The sequence below is a fragment of the Phocoena phocoena genome, chromosome 2 (assembly GCF_963924675.1).
Source record: "Phocoena phocoena chromosome 2, mPhoPho1.1, whole genome shotgun sequence".
NCBI lineage: Eukaryota > Metazoa > Chordata > Mammalia > Artiodactyla > Phocoenidae > Phocoena > Phocoena phocoena.
Genome location: NC_089220.1, coordinates 152,996,563 through 153,022,070, shown reverse-complemented (window position 1 = coordinate 153,022,070; position 25,508 = coordinate 152,996,563). Strand labels below are relative to the sequence as shown.

At 43.5% G+C, this 25,508-nt stretch overlaps 1 protein-coding gene across 2 annotated transcripts in view; it reads left to right on the top strand.

Moving 5' to 3' along the window:
- The window catches only part of PRKCQ (protein kinase C theta), a 102,144-nt gene that overhangs the window by 71,312 nt on the left and 5,324 nt on the right, over nucleotides 1-25,508 (top strand). Inside the window, exons 14-15 of one of the 2 annotated variants that reach the window (XM_065900379.1) lie at nucleotides 6,747-6,885; nucleotides 12,410-12,598. In XM_065900379.1, the coding sequence (XP_065756451.1) occupies nucleotides 6,747-6,885; nucleotides 12,410-12,598 (328 nt within the window). The remainder of the gene's footprint in view (nucleotides 1-6,746; nucleotides 6,886-12,409; nucleotides 12,599-25,508) is intronic. The other variant, XM_065900388.1, reaches the window with a different exon arrangement.

Sequence of the window (25,508 nt, the reverse complement as noted above, 5' to 3'; positions counted from 1 at the left end):
GTCCAGAATCTATTGGACACTGTCATTTCACATCCTTCTTGGATGAAAGCTAATGTACTTCCTCTCCTTACTTCTCTCAAAGCACAGTTGACACTTAGCATACAGATCTTCAAAGGCCTAGTTGTCTCGTTTCAGACTCACTGCAGATTGGGCGGGGTGGGGGTGTATAGTGAAGAAAACAAATAAAAAAGGAAGGAAGGAGCTGGACTGGATGCTGGCTGAGCAGCTGGAGGCCTACACAGTGACCCCTGGTGACAAGGGAAGCTGAGAACCGACATAAAGGGAAGATGCAGGACAACCTCAAGGCCCCGAGACAGTGGGATCACGTGCTTTTCTGCAGCACATGCTCACAGGAATGACCGGAGTCATCAGTACAGGCTAAGTGATGTTCCACACAGATTGTTGAAGATGGCAAACTGTGTATAATACAGTCCAGAAGCATTCCGTCTGGGATGGCCAGTACTGGGCTTTGGTGCTTACAGAATAGGCTGAAAATTCACTTAGGGAAACCTCTCCGTTTCCAGAGGGTACAGCCAAGTGAGGGCTGCCCCATTTAGAGCCCAGAACTAAAGACTTAGGAACTCATTTTTCTTAAGCCTTCTCTTTGGCATCCTTTGGATATACTTTTGTATCTGGGGGAGTGGGGGCTATCTACAAAACAATAGATTAAAAATCTGTTTTATACCATTCTTTAATCTTCAGGAAAGTGAGAAATTCTCACCAGAACACTGAAAACCCTGATCAGATTCCATGGTTGTTTTCCTCTTTATGTCTGTAATGCCTGCAATATCCCTAAGATATACCTATACTGAGACACTCAGTAGATTGTGTGGGATGGATGGATAGGAAAGAGGGAGGAAAAGTTAGGAAGACTGGAGAAAAGAGAGATCTTACGGCTGAAAGGGACCTCATGCAACCAAACCCCACATGCCCCAGTACAGTCTCTTTCTCCACATCACGATGTTTCTATTATTTCATCTTGTAAATTATTGACACGCAGGACAAAGACCAATGAGGGTCCATAAGTGTCTTTAATATCATAAATTGTACCCATTTTAGAGCTCTTCCTACATCCATGAGAAATATTTTCTAAGGCTTCTTATGCACCACAAAGAAAGAATCCTGGGTTTATTTAGCAGTGTACTGAGGCTGTAGGAGATCCTTGAAAGACATGGAATAATTAAAACTGGGGGAGGTCATCCGGCAGGTACACTGACACTGAGATCGGCCTTAAGAAATTATTCAACTGCCCATTGTAACCTTACTGGCCTAAACTTTTCATTGGGCCACTGAATTAACAAGGGGATTCTATTAGTTTCCTTTTTCTGACCACTTATGATCATCATATTAGTTTTGAAGGGTTGCCATAAGAAATGAGCATAAACCTGATGGCTTAAGCCAATAGAATTTATTCCCTCAGAGCTCTGGAGTCCCAAGGTCCAAAATCAAGGTGTCAGCAGGGCCACGCTCCCTCTGCAGGTTCTAGGGGAGGATCCTTCCTTGACCCCTCCAGTTTTTGGTGGCCCCAGGTGTTCCTGGGCTTGGGGTCACTCCAGTTTCTGCCTCAGTTTTCACAGGGCCTTCTTTTCTCCCTGTGTCTTCCCTGTAGGTCTCTTACAAGTCCACTTGACATTGGATTTAGGGATCACCCAGATAATCCAAGATGATCTAATTTCAAGATCCTTCACTTGATTACAAATACCCTTTTTCCAAATAAGGTCTCACTCACAAGATTCCAGGGACTAGGACATAAATATCTTTTTATTGCGGGGGGGAGCCCACTAAACCCACTACAACTGGTAACGAAGATGGACCAGCCACTAAACACACAGCCTTGGTTAAGCATTGTGGTGGATGCAAAAGCTATAGAAGTCCCAACCTCTGGATCCATAATTAAGCCACTTTTTGGATTTTTATTTTGGGTTTTTTTGGAGGTAAAATATAAGTACATGAAAAGACACAAACAGTATACTCTAAAAAAAGTCTAAATGAATGAGATTCTAATTAAAAGTAAGTGCCGGGACTTCCCCGGTGGCACCGTGGTTAAGAATCCGCCTGCCAATGCAGGGGACACGGGTTCGAGCCGTGGTCCGGGAAGATCCCACATGCCACGGAGCAACTAAGCCTGTGTGCCACAACTACTGAGCCTGCGCTCTAGAGCCCGTGAGCCACAACTACTGAAGCCCATGAGCCACAACTACTGAAGCCAACACGCCTAGAGCCCATGCTCCGCAACAAGAGAAGCCACCACAATGAGAAGCCCGCACACCACAACGAAGAATAGACCCCGCTCACCGCAGCTAGAGAAAACTCACAGGCAGCAATGAAGACCCAACGCAGCCAAACATAAATAAATAAGTTTATTTTTTTTTTAAAAAAAAGTAAGTGCCAAAGGGAAGAATAACGAAGGTATCATCAGAAATGGGTGAGGGTATGCCAACAAAAAGTTCCCATCAGAAAGAGGATTTTTTTTTAAAGGGGGAGAGGCTTTATAAATGGAAGAAGTGACTCCAGAAAAGGCACAGAGATAGGAGTAAGGAGGTCGAGTGGAGGAATATTAAACAAATTGTGTCCAGCTTTTCTGGAAAGGCCGTTGTTGGCAGTCGCAAGAATTGAGGCCAAGAGATGTAGAGAAGCAGGTGGCAACATCAATCATCTACCGTTACTGGTGGAATCGTAAAAGTGCTGGCATCTTAAAAGATGCCTCAGCCCTGGCTTAGGTCAAATGTAAAACCAAGGAGCTGGAAGATACGCAAACATAGAAGAAGCAGAATCTAGAGTCTCAAGTCTTAGAAATATTAGAACTGAAAGGGACCTTAAGATGATCTTTGATCGATGACACTGGACCCAACCCCTATATTTGAAACTACTTACAAATGCTTTCATGTGGATGATCTCATTGGATGCTCACAAGTTCTGTGGGATAAGCAAGGCAGGCAGTACCCATTTTATGGATGAGTCATTAAAGGATCAGAGAGGAGACATGGCTTGGCTGAGCTACTTAGTAATAAAACTTGGATTTGGAAGCTGTTTCTTCTGGCTCCCACTTTGCCTCTTCCAAATGGAGAAGCTTTGCTTATGTTGACAACACAATGGACAGAAAGGCTTCCACTGAATTCTCGGTTGTACCTGATGCCCCGATGTGCAGCCCTTTGGGCAGACGGGTGCTTCCAAGAGCCATGCCAGGTGACCTGGACCCTGAAGGCCCTTTCTGGGTCCTGGTGTCCTGTGAGGTACCTGTGAACACTCTGGCCTTTGGGTCCTGTGGCTTCTCCAGCTCATCTCCCTCTGCCTTCACCCCTTCCTGCCCCTCAGGGTATCTGGCTCTGCATGGCAGGCCTTCTAGACCTTTCCCCTTCTGACTTAGATCTCTCAAAGCTTCAATGACCTCCTCTCTCCCAGCCCTGTAGACACCCTGCCCACTTTAGAGGGTGGATTGAAAATCGAACATGAAGCTTTCCTAGCTTGAGGCCTAGGGAACATTCATTTTTAAAATTGACTAAAATGTACCCTTGCAATCACGGAAGACTAGGTATCTCAGCGAGACCAGTTCAATGCGAAAGACCGGGTGAGCTTGGTTTAAGGGGATGTAAAAGAGGGTAAAGCCTGGATTTGCTGGGATAGATTGTATAATTTTAAGAGCCTTTGTTTTCCATTAGATAAATACGAATAAAAATAGTGATTCCAGATCAAAGGGCTATTGTGAGAATCAAATGATAAAATGCATGTGAAAGAAATTCCAGTATTAGATATTATGTTCATGATCCTTCTGAGCTATGTACAGCACTGCAGCTGGATATCTGGCTCCCTAGTGATGACCCTAAAACCATCCCTCAGCCAAATTTCTAGGAGCATACATATGTGGCTGTGAATGATGCAATTATGTTTCATATAGCAGAAACTCAAAATGATATCACCATTGCATAGAGTGTGGGTTAGGAAATGGACCTGCAGTTTTAGCATAAGGAGTTAAATATGACCTTTAATTGGACTTACTGGAATATAATCCATAAGTCACAATGAAAGTGGATTTAATTAAAATGAAGGAACAAGGCAGAAGGGCTGCCTACGGAGAAGACTTAGACGTATTGGAAGTCTTCAGTCCTAATAATGAAAGTGCGACAGCATTCGAGTTAGGATGGGAGAAACAGCCGAAACTGATCTGAATGTGAGACACACATTCACGTATCCTGGAGGTATCCATGCACCTGGTCAGACAGAAACCATCGTTGATGCGTTAGTGACAGAGGTCAGCAAGCTGGCCCAGATGCAAGAGGTCAGCTCTGGGGAACACCTGCTAGCAGCATTTCTGCACCAAAACAGAACTGCATCCCATGCTCACGTCCTCTGGCTAATTTACTCACAGAAGGTGAGAAAGCAACAAAAGGGAACCATTACTTGGGACTTAATTGTAGCTGATAACTCGCTGGTGGTGAGACGGTCACCGGTTGGTGATGAATTCCCTCAGATGGTTATGGAATGATAGCAACACGTGCTACACTCACGCCAGAGCATCACAGCACAGCAAGTACCAAGCAATACACTTTCCACCGTCGTGAAGCTTAGAGTGTAACAAAGGAGATAAAACAAATAGTGACGGGACTTTAGGATACGGGTATGGATTACAAGCATACAACCACTGAAACCTTTGCTTAAGCAGAAGCTAAGCCTCACTGAGAAAGCAGAACCAAGAATGCAGACCCATCAGAACCAAAGTGGCTCCTCTCTCATTGGCTGGGTTGTTCTTCGGGTTCATGGGGACTCTGTCTCTACTCTTGGCCGAGCCACTTCAGTCTCTTCTTTTACAGGCTGGTTTTCTGTCCCTCCAAGGGCATGATGGAGGGCGCGCCACAGCAGCCCTACGCATCAGACACCCAGCCGAGACGGACTAGTGCCATCATGTTGCAACCTCAGCAAGTTTTCCCCAAGAAGAAAAGCTGATCCACTGAGTCAGGCCTCCACCTGTGGCTCAATCAACAGGGGCGGAGGAGACAGAGCTACTTGCCAGGCCCTTTGGGAGCAGAATCTTTGAGAAGGAGATTCTGAGCATCTTCTCTTAGAGGAGGTGCAGAACAAGGCAACAGCAATAGCTCTTCTCTCCCAAGTCGTCTTAGCTCATTAAGGAAGGCAGTGGTTGCCACCACCCACCACATATCCTAGACTTAAAGGAGTTTTCACAAAGCTCAGAAATTCACGGCAGATAAAGGAAGAGAAAGCTGGATGTTATATAACCGACTAGAATTCATAAAATGCCACTGACTAAAGTCGATAAAAGTTTAAAGAAACTCATGTCAAGTGTCATTCCTGGATTATCTTTTTAAAAAATCTGTTTCACAGGTACAGGATGACAGGAAAATGGTATAATGGTAGTTTGTGTGGGGGGAAAAAAAAGGACACCTGGAGGTTATAGTTTACAGTGAGTTCCATATTAAGCATCGTTGTGATGGAACTTCTAAAATAACTAGTGCAGCCACAGTGCTCAGAGGCAAGAGGACTAGACCAGAAGCTAAGGGTGCCACCGTCATCTGCACCTGTGAGATCATGTACCCGGAAGACACCGGTTTCATTCTGAGAACCGTCTTTGAAGAAGAAAATGGACAAATTCGAGATATGTGCAGGATAGGGGCCGGAATGTTGCAGAGTCTGAATCCCATGCTGTGTGGAGGAGGAAAGGTCCTCAACTTGGGCAAGGAAAGACAAGAGAAAGCTTGGTGTCACTTTCCAAATATCCAGGCGGTCACGTGTGGTAAACAGGCCAACAGGTAAAGTCACAGGGAGGCATAGTTTGGCCCGTGTTTTTAAAATCGTGTCACCACTTACACATCCCTAAAAAATGAAGTGGGCTGCCTTACAAGGATACTGGTTCTCTAAGGACAGAGGAAGTCATTGACATGGTGTTCTGGTAGCAGATGGATTCTGATTCTAGAATGAATCTGGGTTAGGAACAGCTTTCCTTAATTGGTCTTCGAATTAGGTGCAGGATAATTTATCCACAAACACAGACACTTAGAGAATGGCATAAAATGAGTATATTTCTAGGCCTTTCTTCCTTTTCCGTTACCCCCAGGGAAGGTACTGGGATAAAGAGCCTCAGGTCTGTGTGTTGTCCGTGGTATATTAGCTGTACTCCTTGGCAAGTCAGAAAGGGGAATCAGTAGCAACCAGCCATTCCTTTGAAGAGTCAGTTTTATCTACACCCCTACCTTGGATGGAAGTGGATGGGTGTATGTGTTGTGTAGTACTGAATACCACCCTACACCAGACACATCACCAAACACCAGCCCCCACGACAGTTCATCACCAGCTTATTCCTTTCCATCCAGGCTTTGTTTCTTGAGGGCCCCTCTTAACACTGAGGGATGCTACTTTGCAGAGATAACGCATGACCTTTATGTGGCCCCATCTCAGCACCTGCTCAGCCATTCATAAGTGAAATATGGAGGGAGCTCTGGAGATGGGCCAGGTATTGATACAGAAGATACAGAACTCGGTCAGAGCCAGGCCCAGAGAAAGCCAACCTGGACCACGAGGGGCTGTACCGTACGTCCAGTCCTGGGCAAGAGACGCTGGTCAAGGAGGAAACACCAAGGACGAGAAGCAGTGACCCTGGAGGAGACAGGAGGACCAGCAAAGTACCTACTCATTGCCCTTCAGGCTGTGATGGGACGTGCAAGCCCCCGTCACAGGGCAAGTCCATGTTAACAAAACCGCGTGTTATTCAAGTGAGAATCTGCTTTGTTTTTCAGGGACCTGAAGCTTGATAACATCCTGTTAGACAAAGATGGACACATCAAAATAGCGGACTTTGGGATGTGCAAGGAGAACATGCTGGGGGACGCCAGGACGAACACCTTCTGCGGGACCCCCGACTACATCGCCCCGGAGGTAGGACGCGCCGCTCTGCACCCACCCGTACAACTCCGCCCTCCCGGGGCCAGCACCACTGCTTCCTTCTCCCCTGAAAATCCGAAGACCTTAAACTCTTTTTGTTCAGGATGTGTATTTGTTTTTCGGAGTATCTGACAAATGCAGCTGCACCTAGGCGCCGCTAGTGTCGCACTGGGCGTGGTACCCGCGCTAACTTCTGCACCTCGCCAAGGCGTGAGGGACCCAGCAGGCCCTTCCCATCCTGGATCTCCCACCCCAGCCTTAAAACATAGTCACTCTGCTCAGACCAACCAGAAGAAGCAACTGGTGAAGAGCCAGGCGGACACCGAACAGGCTCATGGGCATCTACCTTAAGTCCAGGGGTTTCATTTTGGGACCAGAAAAACCTAAATTGTGGTTTCCAAGCTGCTACTGTGTGAGCCTGGAGAGGTCCCACTTCTCTCTCCTGTTACTGGGTCCCATGGGAGAGACTATGAAAGTTTAAAAACAGCAACAGAGAAAACAAAATAAGCCATTGCTCTCATATTCTGAGCCCCTGGAAGATCAGAGTTTGCTCAGAAGGCATCCATCGACGCCAGCTGCCCACCCCAGAGAGATGAGACACTCCCTTTCCCCTTGGTCCTTCTCGCAGCATAAACTTATCGCGGCTTTTCTATCTTTGGATCTCTCTGAACTACTGGGTGATTGCTCTAAAGTCAGGGGCTGTTTCTTATTCGCTTTCTAAAAACTTTCTTTTGAAATAATTATAAGTTCACAAGAAGTTGGCAAAAATAGTACAGAAATGTCACCCATATCTACCCTTCCCCTACTGGTTCCAGCTTACGTAACTATGGTACAGTAACAGAACCGGGACATGGATGTTGTTACAAGGTGTGTAAAGTTTTACCCCACTTATCGTATGTGTAGATCAGTGTGATCTTACCCACTTTTATATCCAAGGACGGAGCTCAGGGCTCGGCACATTAAGGTGCTAATAGCTAGCTTTTCAAAGAGTGAACGAACAACTATTGATAAGTGTGTGAGCGGTGACGGCTGTCTGATGGATAGACAGCGATGGGCCTCCGGTTTCCTGGGCAAAACAAATTCAACAGCAAATCCCTGTCATAGCCAAAGTAATGTAGCGTCCTCAGCCTAAGAAACGGGAGACTCTGGCCTGTGCGTATGTACTTAGTTTAGATTGGCCTCTGGTCAGCAAGAAATCATGGCTTTTACCTATCCTGTCTATACATGCCTTACGCCAAACCCTTTCCCAGGCGATCCTTCCTTCCCAATTCTGTTTCCTTTGGCATCTTCCAGAATTTACCTTCAGAGACTGGCTTCTCTCTGCAACTTCAATCTCATTCTCTCATCTTCAAGCCTGCCTGTCTTCACAGCATTCCACCCCTGGTCCTTTGTTCTCCCTGTACCTTCTCCACGAACAGCTATATTTATGACTATGATTTCAACTCCCAAATCAGTATGACCGGCCCAAACTTCTTGCTTCAGACCTGTATGTCTGTTTTCCTGCTGAGATCTCCAACTCACTGTCACAGGCCATTCGATCATAACAGATACCAAACCCACTCTCTGTTGAAATTGCCCCCCCACACACACGCACACACCCTTCTCCTTTATCCCCTTCTGGATGAATGACATACACATCCATCCATCCAGTCACCTATAGCCAGAAAACTGGAATCCTCCAAGTCTTCTCCTTCCTTCTTACCCCTCCCAAATCCAAACACCAAGACCTTCTAAATACAGACCTCATGGGTTCACACATCCGTTTTCACGCCTCCCCAATCTTGTGATTGTACTAAGAATCTCCCTTCTTTTTTGATCCTCAAAATGAATCCCTTTGGGGATTAAATCAAGCTTCTCCAATCCCGCCGCATCTTCCAGTTGCTGCCCTGGTCCAGGCCCTCAGCACCTCTGGTGTGGATCCTGGTGATGCCTTTTTACCCAGACTTTCCTCTCTGTGACCACCCAGCTGCCAGTGCCTCATCTTTACATATTTTCAGACTTTTTGATCATGCTCCCTCATCAGTTAAAAAAGCATCACCGGCATATGTATATTTATTATACATTATCACCAACTAACATAGTCTGTTATCAAGCATGCAGAAAAAGGAACAGGCTGAACTTAAGATGAAATAAAGTTTTAAATAACTAAGTTGTATTCTATTAATAGTACATTTTATGCTTTATTAAAATAATGAGGCTAAATAACTTTGTAAAATCTTGGTTTAACCCTTTATGATTCTGCCACTCAAAAGTCTGCTTGGTTTCTTTCAGTTTCTGGTTTTATTGGCTCATAGCCGAGAAGGAGCCCTCACAAAGGCACACTGTAGGACAGATGCTACAGTATGTACGTAAGGCAAGGTTCGTGGCTGAAGAGAGTGGATATAAGTCCAGAACGCACAACAGTGTTTCCTGATTTAGCCAGCTTCCTGTCACAACTAATGAAACGGTCACTGTTTTTAGCTTCGTTATAATGTGACAAAGAGCTGGTACTAGGAGGAAGTAAGATCTCTGCACTTGCCGTTTTCTACTGTGCATCACTAGCATGGTCTTCAATCCAAGTCTCTTTTGCAGATAACTTTCTGAGGATGTTCCATTTTGCGAAAATGAGTTTAGTTCAAACAGAACCCACCGATCCCCTTAACTAGGCATGCAACGCAAATGACGCACCTTAGGATAACAAGTAATCGTAATAGTGACGCACCTTACGATGTGCCGAAGACGAATGCTCTAGCCAAGCCACCACCAACTCCTCCCGAGATGAGGCTTCCCCTTCCTCCCTCGGGAAACCCAGTCACTGGTCACATTTCTAAATGAGGGCATCAGCGCCACTACTGGAATTTTTTAAACTTGCATAAATACAAGTTCTAATATTTTCTTCCCGTGTCTCGGCATTACGCCATCTGGGTGCTCCCTGGGGTGCGTGCCCTGTTCTGAGGGCCGCCGTTCCACCACATCACCAGATCTGCCTCTCTAACGGGAAGACCTGTCACGCCACGCCTTAAAAATATTCAGGAAGTCCCCATTGTCAGCTGGGTACAAGCCAAAACCCCAAGAGAAGGTCCTTAATATGTCCTGAGACATCCGTATCCTTCTCTCTCATATCCCTTAGCCATGCCCTCGGAATCCTTGGTCTGATTTTCTCCCACCTCCAAAGTCATCTTCTCCCTGAAGGTGCCTCTGGCTTCTTGGAATAATCAGTTGTTTCCTCCTCTGTGCTACCACAGCCCATGTGTAATCCCATTTGCCAGTAAACTGAATTTCTCACAGCTAAGGACCATGATTTATCCACCTCAGTGTCTAGTCTCCTCCTCCACAGCTCAGAGCACCCATCACCTGTTCCGTGAATGACCACATCAAGACATGCACCCGAAATGCCCATCTCTGAACATGTGCTGGAGATGGGGCCTCTTGTCTCTAGCCTCTCCCTTTTCCATCAAAATCCCACCCATTTTCCAAAGCTCCACTCACATGTCATCTCCGTTGTGAAGCTTTTCCTTTATCTCACTCACTGACTCATTGCCCTCTCCCCAGGGACCTCAATGATATGGGCGGAGGGCCTGAAACACAAAAAATAAGTGTATTCAGGGCAGCATCAGGAACGATGCATGAAAAAGCAGACTGTGCTCCCTCAAACCAGGGAATAGCCTCACCAGCCCACGTCTCCTGAGACCTTCCCCAAAGCTCTGTGTTTCCCTATGTCACGGTTATAGGACCGAGGGTCTAACGTATAATTGGAGGTCCACACTCATTTTGACAAAGAATAGAAAATAGTTAAATAGGGAGACACCCTACTTTCCAACATCTACTAGCCACTTAGTAAGTCCAGGTGGAATTTCAGTACATAGAAGCAGCTCCCTGGAGAAAGCAGGAGTCACTCGGAAACCAGAGCCATAGAGAATTTGGTGGTCACTTGGTTTCTAAGGATGCTTTCCCCGCTGTGCACATCGTGTGGTGAGCCATGTACAGACCTCAAATCACTAGCTCCAAGAGGTGGATGGAATTGTAGCTTTCTCTTGCTCTAAGAGAGGAAGAGGGACTCTGAGGTGAAGTGGTAACATCATTATTATCTGAATTATTTGAGTAAAGATGGGGAGAGAACAGGACAAAAGACAGCATGGCCTTATAAGAAGGCACCAGGGGCTGAGATAGAAAAAGAGCCACTCCGGCCATTGTTTCCACACCAATTTCTTTTAAAATACAGACTAATTTGAGCATGAATTAGATCGAAGTTTAAATCCTGGAAACATTATAATAGAAAAGGAACATTATGTAGTAAAATCCCAGAAGACCACGGTCCAGAACATAGCTTTCAACTCACTAAGCAGGCAACCTTAAAGAAGACCCATAACCTCCCGAGGTCCAGTCACCGTCCTTTGTTAAATAGGGATAACAGGACCTACCCCAGAGGTTCTTATAAATAAACACCACGTATGGGAAACACCCAGTACACGTCAGCAGGCGTTTGCAGACATTCTGTTCATACAGTGTATAACTGAGTGTGAATCGGCATTTTGCTTCTTTCTCCTGACTTAAGACTGAAATTCTTTACTAACATCCCCTAGCCTTGGAAGACTTAATTTCCACCTCAGCTGTCTCCTGTCCTTCCAGATTTCTTTCCATTCATCCGCCAAACGAAATTGCTTACCAAGATGCGATGCTCAGAGCAGCTTCTGGTTGCCTTGGGCTCCCTCTTGTGGCACATCCTGGGAATTGCGTGTGAACCGGGCCCCACTTAAGGCCAATGTACCTGAACTAAGACTGCGCAGTGTGTACATCTTTATTTTCTTTATCATTCTCCCTGGGTCTAATTTTACACTATTCCTTAAGGCTAAGTTTTTTTTTTTTTACTTTAGAATTAACCTCAGTATTCAAACATTGAGTTAAGGCCGGTAGATACCATTTTAAAACCGGAAGTCAGCGGCAGACTGCAAAATTCTGTTTGCAACTTGATCTTTATTTTCACAAATAGCTATCAGCTTGTTATCCTAGTCTCTCTTGGCATAGTCACAAAATTTGACTCTTCGTAACCGTGACTAGTTAGGTTTAAGGGGTGGACTTGGTCAGACGACCCCTTTGGCTGCTTGATTAGCTACAGAACTTTACGCAAAGACTCAAGACCACAGAAGTCCATAAAACACATGGGTTTGATTTAGATATTCACCTCAGAGGCACTGAAGGGCTTAGATACACATCAGCTCTCTTAGGTCTGAATCTACCACCCATGGGCTCCCGTCACATAGGAAAATGAAGAGCTGATGGTACAATTTAGTTGTTTTGCTTAAGGCCAGAGGGGGGAAGAAAGATGCTGAAATTCAAAAATGTTGCTTAGCTTTGGTACTGCCCACTTACTTCTATCCAATCATTAGCTTCACAAAAGCTACAGTTTTCAGTGTAATCTTTGCTAAAACCATGCACTGTTCTTCATCAATTATGTCCTGAGTGGCCTTGAAAAGTCCATGCAGGGTTTTCAAGTCAACCTCGTTTTGATTAATTATGTCTCTGCCTTTTGGTCCCACAGATCCTGCTGGGTCAGAAGTACAACCATTCTGTGGACTGGTGGTCCTTTGGCGTCCTTCTCTATGAGATGCTAATAGGTCAGTCACCTTTCCATGGGCAAGATGAAGAGGAACTCTTCCACTCCATCCGCATGGACAGCCCCTTTTACCCACGATGGCTCGAGAAGGAGGCTAAGGACCTTTTAGTGAAGGTAAGACGTGAAGTCAAGGAGACCTTCATATGATTAGTATTAGGTTTTCTGATCAGTGTTCCCATTCATTTCTAAATTCTGATTTATACACTGTAAACAGTAACTGTGTCAAACAAGATTTAAAGAGGATGCTCACCATCTGTTTTAACTGAGGCACCAGTAGGATGAACATTAGAAATCAAAACGAGCATAAGATAGACCCTCACGTGCATAATTTACAAAAGAAATGCCCAGAAACCAGTTCCATGACTCCTGAATGGCCTTGCTTTGAGATGTAATTGGTCTGTTGAACAAACAACTTTGGGCTTAAAATTTGTTTCCCATAGTCCCTATTGAACCTATTCAGTCCACCTGAAACTGTAAAATTCCTAGAAGGAAACATAGACCGTGACTTCATCAGCATCAGTCTTAGCAGTGTCTTCGGGGATCTGACTCCACAAGCAAGGGAAACAAAAGCAAAGATAAACATATGGGACTACATCAAACTAAAAAGCTTCTGCACAGCAAGCGAAATCATGAGAATGAAAACTCTGTAGGGGACAAGATACTTGCAAATCATATATCTGATAAGGGATTAATATCCAAAATATATAAAGAACTCATACAACTCAACAATAAAAACAACCCAATTTTAAAATGGACAAAAGAGGATCTGAATAAACAATTCTCAAAGACATACAGATGGCTAATAGGCACATGAAAATGTGCTCAACGTCACTCATCAGGGAAATGCAACTCGAACCCACAATGAGCTATCACCTCACACCTGTGAGAATGGCTCTTATCAAGAAGAGATAATAAGTGCTGACGAGAAGGTGGAGAACAGGGAACCCTCCTGCACTGTTGGTGGGAATGTAAATCAGTAGAGCCACTATGGAAAACAGTATGGAGATGGCTCAGAAAGTTAAGAATAGAACTACCATACACTCATATGGTATTCCACTTCTGGGCATTTATTCGAAGAACATGAAAACACTAGTTGGAAAAGATCTATGGACCCCTGTGTTCACTGCAGCATTATTTACAATAGCCAAGATATGGAAACCACCTAAGTGTTTATCAATGGAAGGATAGATGAAAATGTGGTATATATACACAATGGAATATTACTCAGCCATAAAAATGAAATCTTGCCATTTACAACACCATGGATGGCCTAGAGGGTGTTAAAGTTCGTGAAATAAGTCAGAGACAAATACCATGTGATTTCACTCATGTGGAATCTAAAAAAAAAAAAAAAAAAAGGGAACAAACACAATAAAATAAAAACAGGCTCATAGATCCAGAGAACAGATGAGTGGTTCCCAGACGACTAGGGGTTTGGGAAGATTGGGCAAAGAATGGGTGAAGGGGGTCAACGCTATGGTGATGGATGGTAACCAGACTTCGGTGGTGATTACTCTATAGTGATTATAGTACTGCACACCTGAAACTTATCATTAAAAATCTTCCCCTGCCCTTGGATGAAGACTTGGATAGGATGTGTAACTTTCTGCTCACTCTTGGGGAAAAGACAAACTTCTTGTCACTCCTAAGTCATGAAACACTGTCTCAGCTGAGAAATTAAAGCTGTTCAGTCCGAGATATAAGTCATCACATCAATCTTAACTCAAAAGACTCCCGCTCCCTTTCCTCTGGCCAAGTTCATGGCTGAGAGCCACTCGCCTTGGAGAAGGGAGTATGGTCATAGTGTGTCTACCACATGTATGTTCTCTTCCTCTCCAGCTCTTGGGTTTCTGTTTCAGACCAAACACACAGAGAGGCTGGAGGAATTATAAGGAGAAAGGACTGCTCTTATACGGCTGAGGGGCTTCCTGCTCTTTGAACCTGGTGGGTTTTAAAGCCAAGGCTTTGGGACCTCCCTGGTGGTCCAGTGGTTATGACTCAGCACTTTTCACTGTCGTGGCCCAGGTTCAATCCCCAGTCAGGGAACTGAGATCCTGAAAGCTGCTCAGCATGGCCAAAAAATTAATCATAAAATAAAATAAAGCCAAGGCTTTGTATGGGATTCCAGCAGGTGTTCTGGAAATACCTATAACTGGGAACATTTTTAGCTGAAGCTTTTGATGTACAGGCTGCTCAATCCATTCCACAGCCCAGCTTCTGTACCAAACTCTAAGCCAGCAACACTCTACCCCAACGAGACTCATTGCCTGCCGAGTGGGCAGTCTCACAGGTAGTCCTTCAAGTGGACGCAGACCAGCTCTCCTGCCGTGTTCCCTACCTGCGTCCATGGGAAACACTGTTGTATTTTTCATCCTGAATCCTTGACTGTTACCATCTTAGCAGCAATCTCCAGACTTTACCAACAAAGCCGGAGTCACACACCACCCATGATAACCCAGGATCAAGTAAGAATTCGGCACCCAGAGCTACAGATGTAAACCAGACTCCAAGAATCACTAGCCATAAACCAGGAGCTCCCAGGGCGAACTAACACAGAGACAGAGGAAGCACCTGAAAGCCGTCATTAAAAATTTACACTTTAAGTCCCAGTTTACCTTTTTTGAAGATGCAAAATGCCATCTACAGTGTGATTGTAACAAGTTGTAAAAAAAAAAAAAAAAAACTCATGCTAATTACATATCATAGTAAGCACCTACATTTATTGAGCTGTCCCAGCAACTATGTGGATCAAAAAGACCTACAAGTGTTACCAAGGCCCAGAAAATCTAAAGTGGACCGAGAATACAGGCGTTTTGAACAAAACAGGGTTTTGATTTGTGGCAACTCACATCAGCTGGCTAAAAAAAAGTCATTTAGGGAAATAATGTTTAGCCCTGCTCTTCTCACAATGAAAAGGGGGCTAGGATAAGATCTTTCAAATCAGACGCTATCAATGAATTTTAAATCCAAACTTACAAGATTACCCAGCCCGTCTTTTTTCTCATGAAGAACTCAAAATTAAATTTAAAGGGCATAATACACTTCTAGCTCTCTCATACAGCTATCAGCTTGTCTAGGGTTATCTGAAATGTTGCAGCAACTGTAGACTTCTCCCTAAAGAATCAAGATCTTGAGTCTGAATCTTGAATCTGAAGTGCTGACAAAGCCCCAGGAGGAGACCCAGCCCAAGGCTGATGGTATCTAAAAATCTGAGCCAGTACCCCTCAGCTTTCACTTTCCAATTGATCCGAACAAGCAAACTTGTGGAGAAAACTCCACAAACAGCCAATTAAATTCACTTTTAATGACTCGATAAAACATCTATAAAATGAAAGCTAATTTAATAATTAACCAATTTTAAAAAAGAGAGGACAAGAGTAAAAATAAGTTAGCAGGATGGGAACTTAAGACAATTTTGCTTTCCATAAGGGCAACTTCAGGCATTGTTACAGTTGCTATGTTTCTTTTAACTGGCTCTTGGAAGGATTTAATTGAGGTATGTTAGTTGGCTCTAGGTGCCACAACAAAATATCATAGACTTGGGTGGCTTGGACAACAGAAATTTGTTTACTCACAGTTCTGGAGGCTGGAAGTCCAAGATCCAGGCCCAGCAGGGTGGGTTTCTGGTGAGAGTCCTCCTGGCTTGCATACGACTGCTTTCTGGTGTGAAAGCTCTGGCATCTGCTCAATCCATGGCTTGAAGGCTGCACTCAGAAGGTCTGGGCCATCAAAACTCACTGGTAAAAGGAAAGGAGGAAAAAGCTTGGGGAGCCTGGAGGCCCTGCAGCCACCATTGCAACCGACCTTTACCGTAATGCTGAACAGCTGTGCCTCCCAAACCCTGCTCCTCCCAGCTCAGCAAAGGGAGAACACCTGGCAAGGATGTGGTGAAGGCTTAACTGGGACCAGGTGAAGGTAATGGAAATAAGTTCAGGGAAAGACGCTGGGAGTGGTGGTTTCCAAAGGAGAGGAAGACTGGGGAGGAGGAAAGGATTTCTTCCAGTTGGAGGAGAAAAGTTGCAAAGTCATGTGTGTGGGGAATATTATGCAGCAATTAAAAGGATGGAACTATTGACTCATACAGCAACTTGGATCACAAGGGCATTAAGCAGAGTGAAAACAAAACAAAAAAAGCCAATCTCAAAAGGTCACATACTGCATGAGTCCACATATGTATTAACACTCTTGAAAGGACAACACTGTGGAGATAGAAAGCAGATCAGTGGTTGCCGGGGGTCAGGGGTCAGGGGTCATGGAGGCGGGGGAATGACTGTGATGGGGACCCCAAGGGAGACCTTTGTGGTGATAAGACTCTTCTGTATCCTTTTTGTCCTGGTGGTTGCCCAGGCCTACACATGGGATAAAATGACACAGAACAAGACACACACGGTGTACTGGTTTTGATATTGTGCTATCACCATATATGATGGAAGCATTAGGGGAAGCTAGGTAAAAGGTACACAGGGCATCTCTGTACTATCTTTTCAACTTCCTGTGAATCTATATGTATGGTCTGAATGTTTGTGTCACCCCCAGAAAATCATATGTCGAAGTCTTCTAACCCCCAATGTGATGGTTATAGGAGGTGAGGCCTTTTGGTGGTAATTAAGTGTAGATGAGGTTAAGAGGGTGGGGCCCCCATGATGGGACTAATGCCCTTATAAAAAGAGGGAGAGAGAGAGGTCTCTCCCTCCAAACACATGCACCAAGAAAAGGTTTTTACTAACCTCTGCCCACCAGAGCAAAAGCCAGCTCTACCCACCACCAGTCCCTCCAATCAGGAAACTTCCACAAGCCTCTTAGATAGCCTCATCCACCAGAGGGCGGACAGCAGAAGCAAGAAGAACTACAATCCTGCAGCCTGTGGAACAAAAACCACATTCACAGAAAGATAGACAAGATGAAAAGGCAGAGGGCTATGTACCAGATGAAGGAACAAGATAAAAGCCCAGAAAAACAACTAAATGAAATGGAGATAGGCAATCTTCCAGAAAAAGAATTCAGAATAATGATAGTGAAGATGATCCAGGACCTCAGAAAAAGAATGGAGGCAAAGATCAAGAAGATGCAAGAAATGGTTAACAAAGATCTAGAAGAATTACAGAACAAACAAACAGAGATGAGCAATACAATAACTGAAATGAAAGACACACTAGAAGGAATCAATAGCAGAATAACTGAAGCAGAAGAACAGATATGTGACCTGGAAGATAGAATGGTGGAATTCACTGCTGCAGAACAGAATAAAGAAAAAAGAATGGAAAGAAATGAAGACAGCCTAAGAGACCTCTGGGACAACATTAAACGCAACAGCATTTGCATTATAGCGGTCCCAGAAGGAGAAGAGAGAGAGAAAGGACCTGAAAAAATATTTGAAGAGATTATAGTTGAAAGTTTCCCTAACATGGGAAAGGAAATAGCCACCCAAGTCCAGGAAGTGCAGAGAATCCCATACAGGATAAACCCAAGGAGAAACACACCAAGACATGTAGTAATCAAACTGGCAAAAATTAAAGACAGAAAAATTATTGAAAGCAGCAAGGGAAAAATGGCAAATAACATACAAGGGAACTCCCATAAGGTTAACAGTTGATTTCACAGCAGAAACTCTACAAGCCAGAAGGGAGTGGTATGATATACTTAAAGTGATGAAAGGGAAGAACCTACAACCAAGATTACTCTACCAGGCAAGGATCTCATTCAGATTCGATGGAGAAATCAAAAGCTTTACAGACAAGCAAAAGCTAAGAGAATTCAGCACCACCAAACCAGCTCTATAACAAGTGCTAAAGGAACTTTTCTAAGTGGTAAACACAAGAGAAGAAAAGGACCTACAAAAACAAACCTGTAATAATTAAGAAAATGGTAATAGGAACATACATATGGATAATTACCTTAAACGTGCATGGATTAAATGCTCCAACCAAAAGACACAGGCTCAATCAATGGATACAAAAACAAGACCCCATATACATGCTGTCTACAAGAGACCCACTTCAGACCTAGGGACACATACAGACTGAAAGTGAGGGGATGGAAAAAGATATTCCATGCAAATGGAAATCAAAAGAAAGCTGGAGTAGCAATACTCATATCAGATAAACTGGACTTTAAAATAAAGAATGTTACAAGACACAAGGAAGGACACTACATAATTATCAAGGGATCAATCCAAGAGGAAGATATAACAATTATAAATATATATGCACCCAACATCGGAACACCTCAATACATAAGGCAACTGCTAACAGCTCTAAAAGAGGAAATTGACAGTAACACAGTAATAGTGGGGGACCTTAACACCTCACTTACACCAATGGACAGATCATCCAAACAGAAAATTAATAAGGAAACACAAGCTTTAAATGACACATTCACAGATAGATTTAATTGATATTTATAGGACATTCCATCCAAAAACAGCAGATTACACTTTTTTCTCAAGTGCACACGGAACATTTTCCAGAATAGATCACATCTTGGGTCACAAATCAAGCCTCAGTAAATTTAAGAAACTTGAAATCATATCAACCATCTTTTCTGACCACAACACTATGAGATTAGAAATCAATTACAGGGAAAAGACCTGGAAAAAACACAAACACAAGGAGGCTAAACAATACGTTACTAAATAACCAAGAGATCACTGAAGAAATCAAAGTGGAAATAAAACAATACCTAGAGACAAATGACAACGAAAACATGATGATCCAAAACCTATGGGATGCAGCAAAAGCAGTTCTAAGAGGGAAGTTTATAGCTATACAAGCCTACCTCAAGAAACAAGAAAAATCTCAAATGAACAGTCTAACGTTACACCCAAAGGAACCAGAGAAAGAAGAACAAACAAAACACAAAGTTAGCAGAAGGAAAGAAATCATAAAGATCAGATCAGAAATACATGAAACAGAAACAAAGAAAACAATAGCAAACATCAATAAAACTAAAAGCTGGTTCTTTGAGACAATAAACAAAATTGATAAACCATTAGCCAGACTCATCAAGAAAAAGAGGGAGAGGACTCAAATCAATAAAACTAGAAATGAAAAAGGAGAATTTACAACGGACACTGCAGAAATACAAAGCATCCGAAGAGACTACTTCAGGCAACCCTATGCCAATAAAATGGACAACCTGAAAGAAATGGACAAATTCTTAAAAAGGTATAAACTTCCAAGACTGAACCAGGAAGAAATAGAAAATATGAACAGACCAATCACAAGTAATGAAATTGAAACTGTGATTAAAAATCTTCCAACAGGGCTTCCCTGGTGGCGCAGTGGTTGAGAGTCTGCCTGCCAGTGCAGGCCACGCAGGTTCATGCCCCGGACTGGGAAGATCCCACATGCCGTGGAGCGGCTGGGCCCGTGAGCCATGGCCACTGAGCCTGTGCATCCGATGCCTGCGCTCTGCAACAGGAGAAGCCACAACAGTGAGAGGCCCGCGTACAGCAAAAAAAAAAAAAATTCTTCCACCAAACAAAAGTCCAGGACCAGATGGCTTCACAGGTGAATTCTATCAAACATTTAGAGAAGAGCTAACACCCATCCTTCTCAAACTGTTCCAAAAAATTGCAGAGGAAGGAACACTCCCAAACTCATTCTATGAGGCCACCATCACCCTGATACCAAAACCAGACAAAGATACTACAACAAAAGAAAATTACAGACCAGTATCACTGATGAGTATAGATGCAAAAATCCTCAACAAAATACTAGCAACCAGAATCCAACAACACATTGAAAGGATCATACACCATGATCAAGTGGGATTTATCCCAGAGATGCAAGGATTCTTCAATACACGCAAATCCATCAATGTGATACACCCTATTAAAAAATTGAAGAATAAAAACCATATGATCATCTCAATAGATGCAGAAAAAGCTTTCGACAAAATTCAACACCCATGTATGATAAAAACTCTCCAGAAAGTGGGCATAGAGGGAACCTACCTCAACATAATAAAGGCCATATACGACAAACGCACAGCAAACATCATTCTCAGTGGTGAAAAACTGAAAGCATTTCCTCTAAGATCAGGAACAAGACAAGGATGTCCACTCTTACCACTATTATTCAGCATAGTTTTGGAAGTCCTAGCCACGGCAATCAGAGAAGAAAAAGAAATAAAAGGCATACAAATTGGGAAAGAAGAAGTAAAACTGTCACTGTTTGCAGATGACATGATACTATACGTAGATAATCCTAAAGATGCTACCAGAAAACTACTAGAGCTAATCAATGAATTTGGTAAAGTAGCAGGATACAAAATTAATGCACAGAAATCTCTGGCATTCCTATACACTAATGATGAAAAATCTGAAAGAGAAATTAAGGAAACACTCCCATTTACCATTGCAACAAAAAGAATAAAATACCTAGGAATAAACCTACCTAGGGAGTCAAAAGACCTATATGCAGAAAACTGTAAGACACTGATGAAAGAAATTAAGGATGATACCAACAGATGGAGAGATATACCATGTTCTTGGATTGGAAGAATCAATATTGTGAAAATGACTGTACTACCCAAAGCAATCTACAGATTCAATGCCATCCCTATCAAATTACCAATGGCATTTTTTACAGAACTAGAACACAAAATCTTAAAATTTGTATGGAGATACAAAAGACCCCGAAGAGCCAAATCAGTCTTGAGGGAAAAAAAAACGGAGCTGGAGGAATTAGACTCCCTGACTTCAGACTATACTACAAAGCAACAGTAATCAAGACAACATAGTACTGGCACAAAAAGAGAAACATAGATCAATGGAACAGGATAGAAAGCCCAGAGATAAAGCCACACACCTATGGTCAACTAACCTATGACAAACAAGGCAAGGATATACAGTGGAGAAAAGACAGTCTCTTCAATAAGTGGTGCTGGGAAAACTGGACAGCTACATGTAAAAGAAAGAAATTAGAACACTCCCTAACACCATACACAAAAATAAACTCAAAATGGATTAGAGACCTAAATGTAAGACCAGGCACTATACAGCTCTTAGAGGAAAACATAGGAAGAACACTCTTTGACATAAATCACAGCAAGATATTTTTTGATCCACATCCTAGAGTAACGGAAATAAAAACAAAAATAAACAAGTGGGACCCAATGAAACTTAAAAGCTTTTACACAGCAAAGGAAACCATAAACAAGACCAAAAGACAACCCTCAGAATGGGAGAACATATTTGCAAACGAATCATCGGACAAAGGATTAAGCTCCAAAATACATAAACAGCTCATGCAGCTCAATAGTAAAGAAACAAACAACCCAATCCAAAAATGGGCAGAAGACCTAAATAGACATTTCTCCAAAGACGACATACAGATGGCCAAGAAGCACATGAAAAGCTGCTCAACATCACTAATTATTAGAGAAATGCAAATCAGAACTACAGTGTGGTATCACCTCACACCAGTTAGAATGGGCTTCATCAGAAAGTCTACAAACAACAAATGCTGGACAGGGTGTGGAGAAAAGGGAACCCTCTCGCACTGTTGGTGGGAATGTAAATTGATACAGCCACTATGGAGAGCGGTATGGAGGTTCCTTAAAGAACTAAAACTAGAACTACCATACGACCCAGCAATCCCACTACTGGGCATATACCCTGAGAAAACCATAATTCAAAAAGACACATGCACCCCAATATTCATTGCAGCACTATTTACAATAGCCAGGACATGGAAACAACCTAAGTGTCCATCAACAGATGAATGGTTAAAGAAGATGTGGTACATATATACAATGGAATATTACTCAGCCATAAAAAGGAACGAAATTGGGTCATTTGTAGAGACGTGGATGGATCTAGAGACTGTCATACAGAGTGCAGTAAGTCAGAAAGAGAAAAACAAATATCATATTTTAACACATATATGTGGAACCTAGAAAATGGTACAGATGAACTGGTTTGCAGAGCAGAAATAGAGACACAGATGTAGAGAACAAACGCATGGACACCAAGGGGGGAAAGCCGCAGTGGGGAGGTGTGATGAATTGGGAGATTGGGATTGACATGTATACACTGATGTGTATAAACTGTATGACTAGGGCTTCCCTGGTGGCACAGTGGTTGAGAGTCCGCCTGCCGATGCAGGGGACACGGGTTCGTGCCCCGGTCCAGGAAGATCCTACATGCCGCGGAGCGGCTGGGCCCGTGAGCCACGGCCGCTGAGCCTGCGCGTCCGGAGCCTGTGCTCCGCAACGGGAGAGGCCACAACAGTGAGAGGCCCGCGTACAGCAAAGAAAAAAAAAAAAGTATGACTAATAAGAAAACAAATCAGTAAATAAATAAACATAAGAATAAATAAATAAAAAAGAAAAGGCCATGTGAGCACTGAGCAGGAAGACGGCCATCTACAAGCCGGGGAGAGATGCCTCACCAGAAACCGACCACGTCAGCACCTAGATCCTGGACTTCTCACCCCCAGAGCCATGAGAAATAAACGTGTGCTCTTTAAGCCTCCCAGTCTCAGTCCAAGCAGACTGAGACACTATAATTATTTCAAAATAAAAAGTTGAAAAACAAAACTACATCTAAGGCTAAATTCCAGCAAATACGAAAAAAACAAAAAAAAAAGAGAGAGAGAGAGACAGTCAGCTGCAGTTTCAGTGGCAGGAAGAAGATTTGCTGTGAGAGTAGAAAATGAATTTGGTGACTAGAGCAGAGACCAAGACAGTTAAGGATAAAGACGGTGAAGAAAAAGGACTCACTGGTGAAAGAGGTTTTAAACCCCCGTGGAAGAGTCTGGGCTTATTCTTTCTCCTGTGAGTTAATAAAAATTCTCTGTTCTTGCCCATGAAGAAGACAGCTGTCCGTTTTCCAGGAGCTGGGCTGATAAAAATTCGTGGCCACCCAGCAGTGTGCTGGTTGTGAGACTGGCTTCTAGTTGCCCCTGTGCTTCTTGTGCTCTGATTTTAATCCAACAGCCCCCACAGACCTGAGCTGCCTTTTCTGCAAAAATCAAAGGTGAGCTATCATTTCTAGAGAAACCTCCTCTCGGGAATTTTACATAATGTTCTGAAAGCCAGAAGTAACGGGTCCTCTGGAAACGGTAAGCAAAGAGTATTCAGCGGCCTCTGTAACAGCAGTGGTGTCAGTACCAGACTTCAACCTCTTTAGCCCTCAAAGGGCATGGATGCACGTAGTGTGCTGGACACGTGCACATCACAAGAGGCTGTGCTCCGTCCAGAATTACAGCTGGAAAGGAAACAGTCGACAAAACGAAACGACAGCCTACCAAACGGGGGAAGATATTTGCAAATTGTTTGACCAATGAGAGATGAATATCCAGCATGTATAAACAGCTCATACAACGTAACATCAAAAACAACAAAACAAAAGCAAAGAAAAAGAACCAACCCGGTTAAAAAAATGGGCAGAAGACATTTTCCAAAGAGGAAATGAGGATGGCCAACAAGCACATTCAAAGAATGTGCTAATCAAGGAACTACAAATCAAACTAATCAAGGAACTGCAAATCAAAACCACAATGAGATATCGCCTCACACCTGTCAGAATGGCCATCATCAAAAAGAACACAAATAACAAATGTTGGCGAACATGTGGAGAAAAAGGAGCTCTAGTATACTGTTGGTGGGAACGTAAATGGGTGCAGCCACTGTGGAAAACAGTATGGAGGTTTCTCAAAAAACAAAAAATAGAACTACCACAAGAGCCAGCAGTTCCACTCCTGGGTATATATCCGAAAAAAACCAACAACACGAATTCAAGAAGATACACGCACCCCAGTGTTCATAGCAGCACTATTTACAATAGCCAAGACATGGAAGCAACCTAAGTGTCCATCAATAGATGAATGATAAAGATTATACATATTTTTTATACACACACACACACACACACACACACACACACGCACAATGGAATACTACTCAGCCATGCAAAAGAATGAAATTTTGCCGTTTGCAACAACATGGATGGACTTGGAGGGCATTATGCTAAGTGAAGTCAGACAGAGAAAGACAAATACTGTATGATATCATTTATATTTGGAATCTTAAAATTACAAAAAACTATTGAATATAACAAAAAAGAAGCAGAGTCACAGATATAAAGAACAAACTACTGATTACCAGTGGGGAGGGGGTGAGGGAGTGGGAGACACAAACTATTTGTGTAAGATAGACTCAAGGATGTATTGTACAGCACGGGGAATATGGCCAATATTTTGTAATAACTGTAAATGGAAAGTAACCTTTAAAAATTGTATAAAATTTAAAAAAAAATTTTTTTTAAGAATTACAGCTGGGGGCTTCCCTGGTGGTGCAGTGGTTGAGAGTCCGCCTGCCGAAGCAGGGGACACGGGTTCATGCCCCGGTCCGGGAAGATCCCACATGCCGCAGAGCGGCTGGGCCCGTGAGCCATGGCCATTGAGCCTGCGTGTCCGGAGCCTGTGCTCCGCAACGGGAGAGGCCACAACAATGAGAGGCCCGCATACTGCAAAAAGGAAAAAAACAAAAGGCATTACAGCTGGGACACTGCTGTCCAGTTGACTATTGTCAAAGGCACGCCCCTTTCTTCCTCATTTATTCATCCAGGATGTCCTGTCCATTTGTTTGGAAAATGATGGAAAACGAATGATCACAAACAGAAATGCCTCTCCCTTTTGTAGAAAGAGCCATCTGAAGAGGGACTAAAGAGGGAGGGAGATTCCAATGCAGGCGCTGAGCCGGCGGAAGCGGGGGTCCATCCCCAGCAGCCCAGCACTGCTGTCTTGCCCAGATAGCCGAATAAATTTAAACAAACTCCAGCTGCATCCTGACCATTTATGTCAGAGATGTGCTTTTTCCTGTAAGTGTAAACCACACTTCTGACAACTTTTATGGACAAAAATCAAGTCTTTCTTTCATGAACATTTATTCCTTCGGTGCAGCCTCCCGGTGGCAGAGACGATGACCTCCCATAAGGTTCACAGGCATCTTCAGGACCAGGGTGGGGGGGTGATTGGCTGCAGGGCAGAGAAGATAATTCACTCGTCTGTGCAAAACG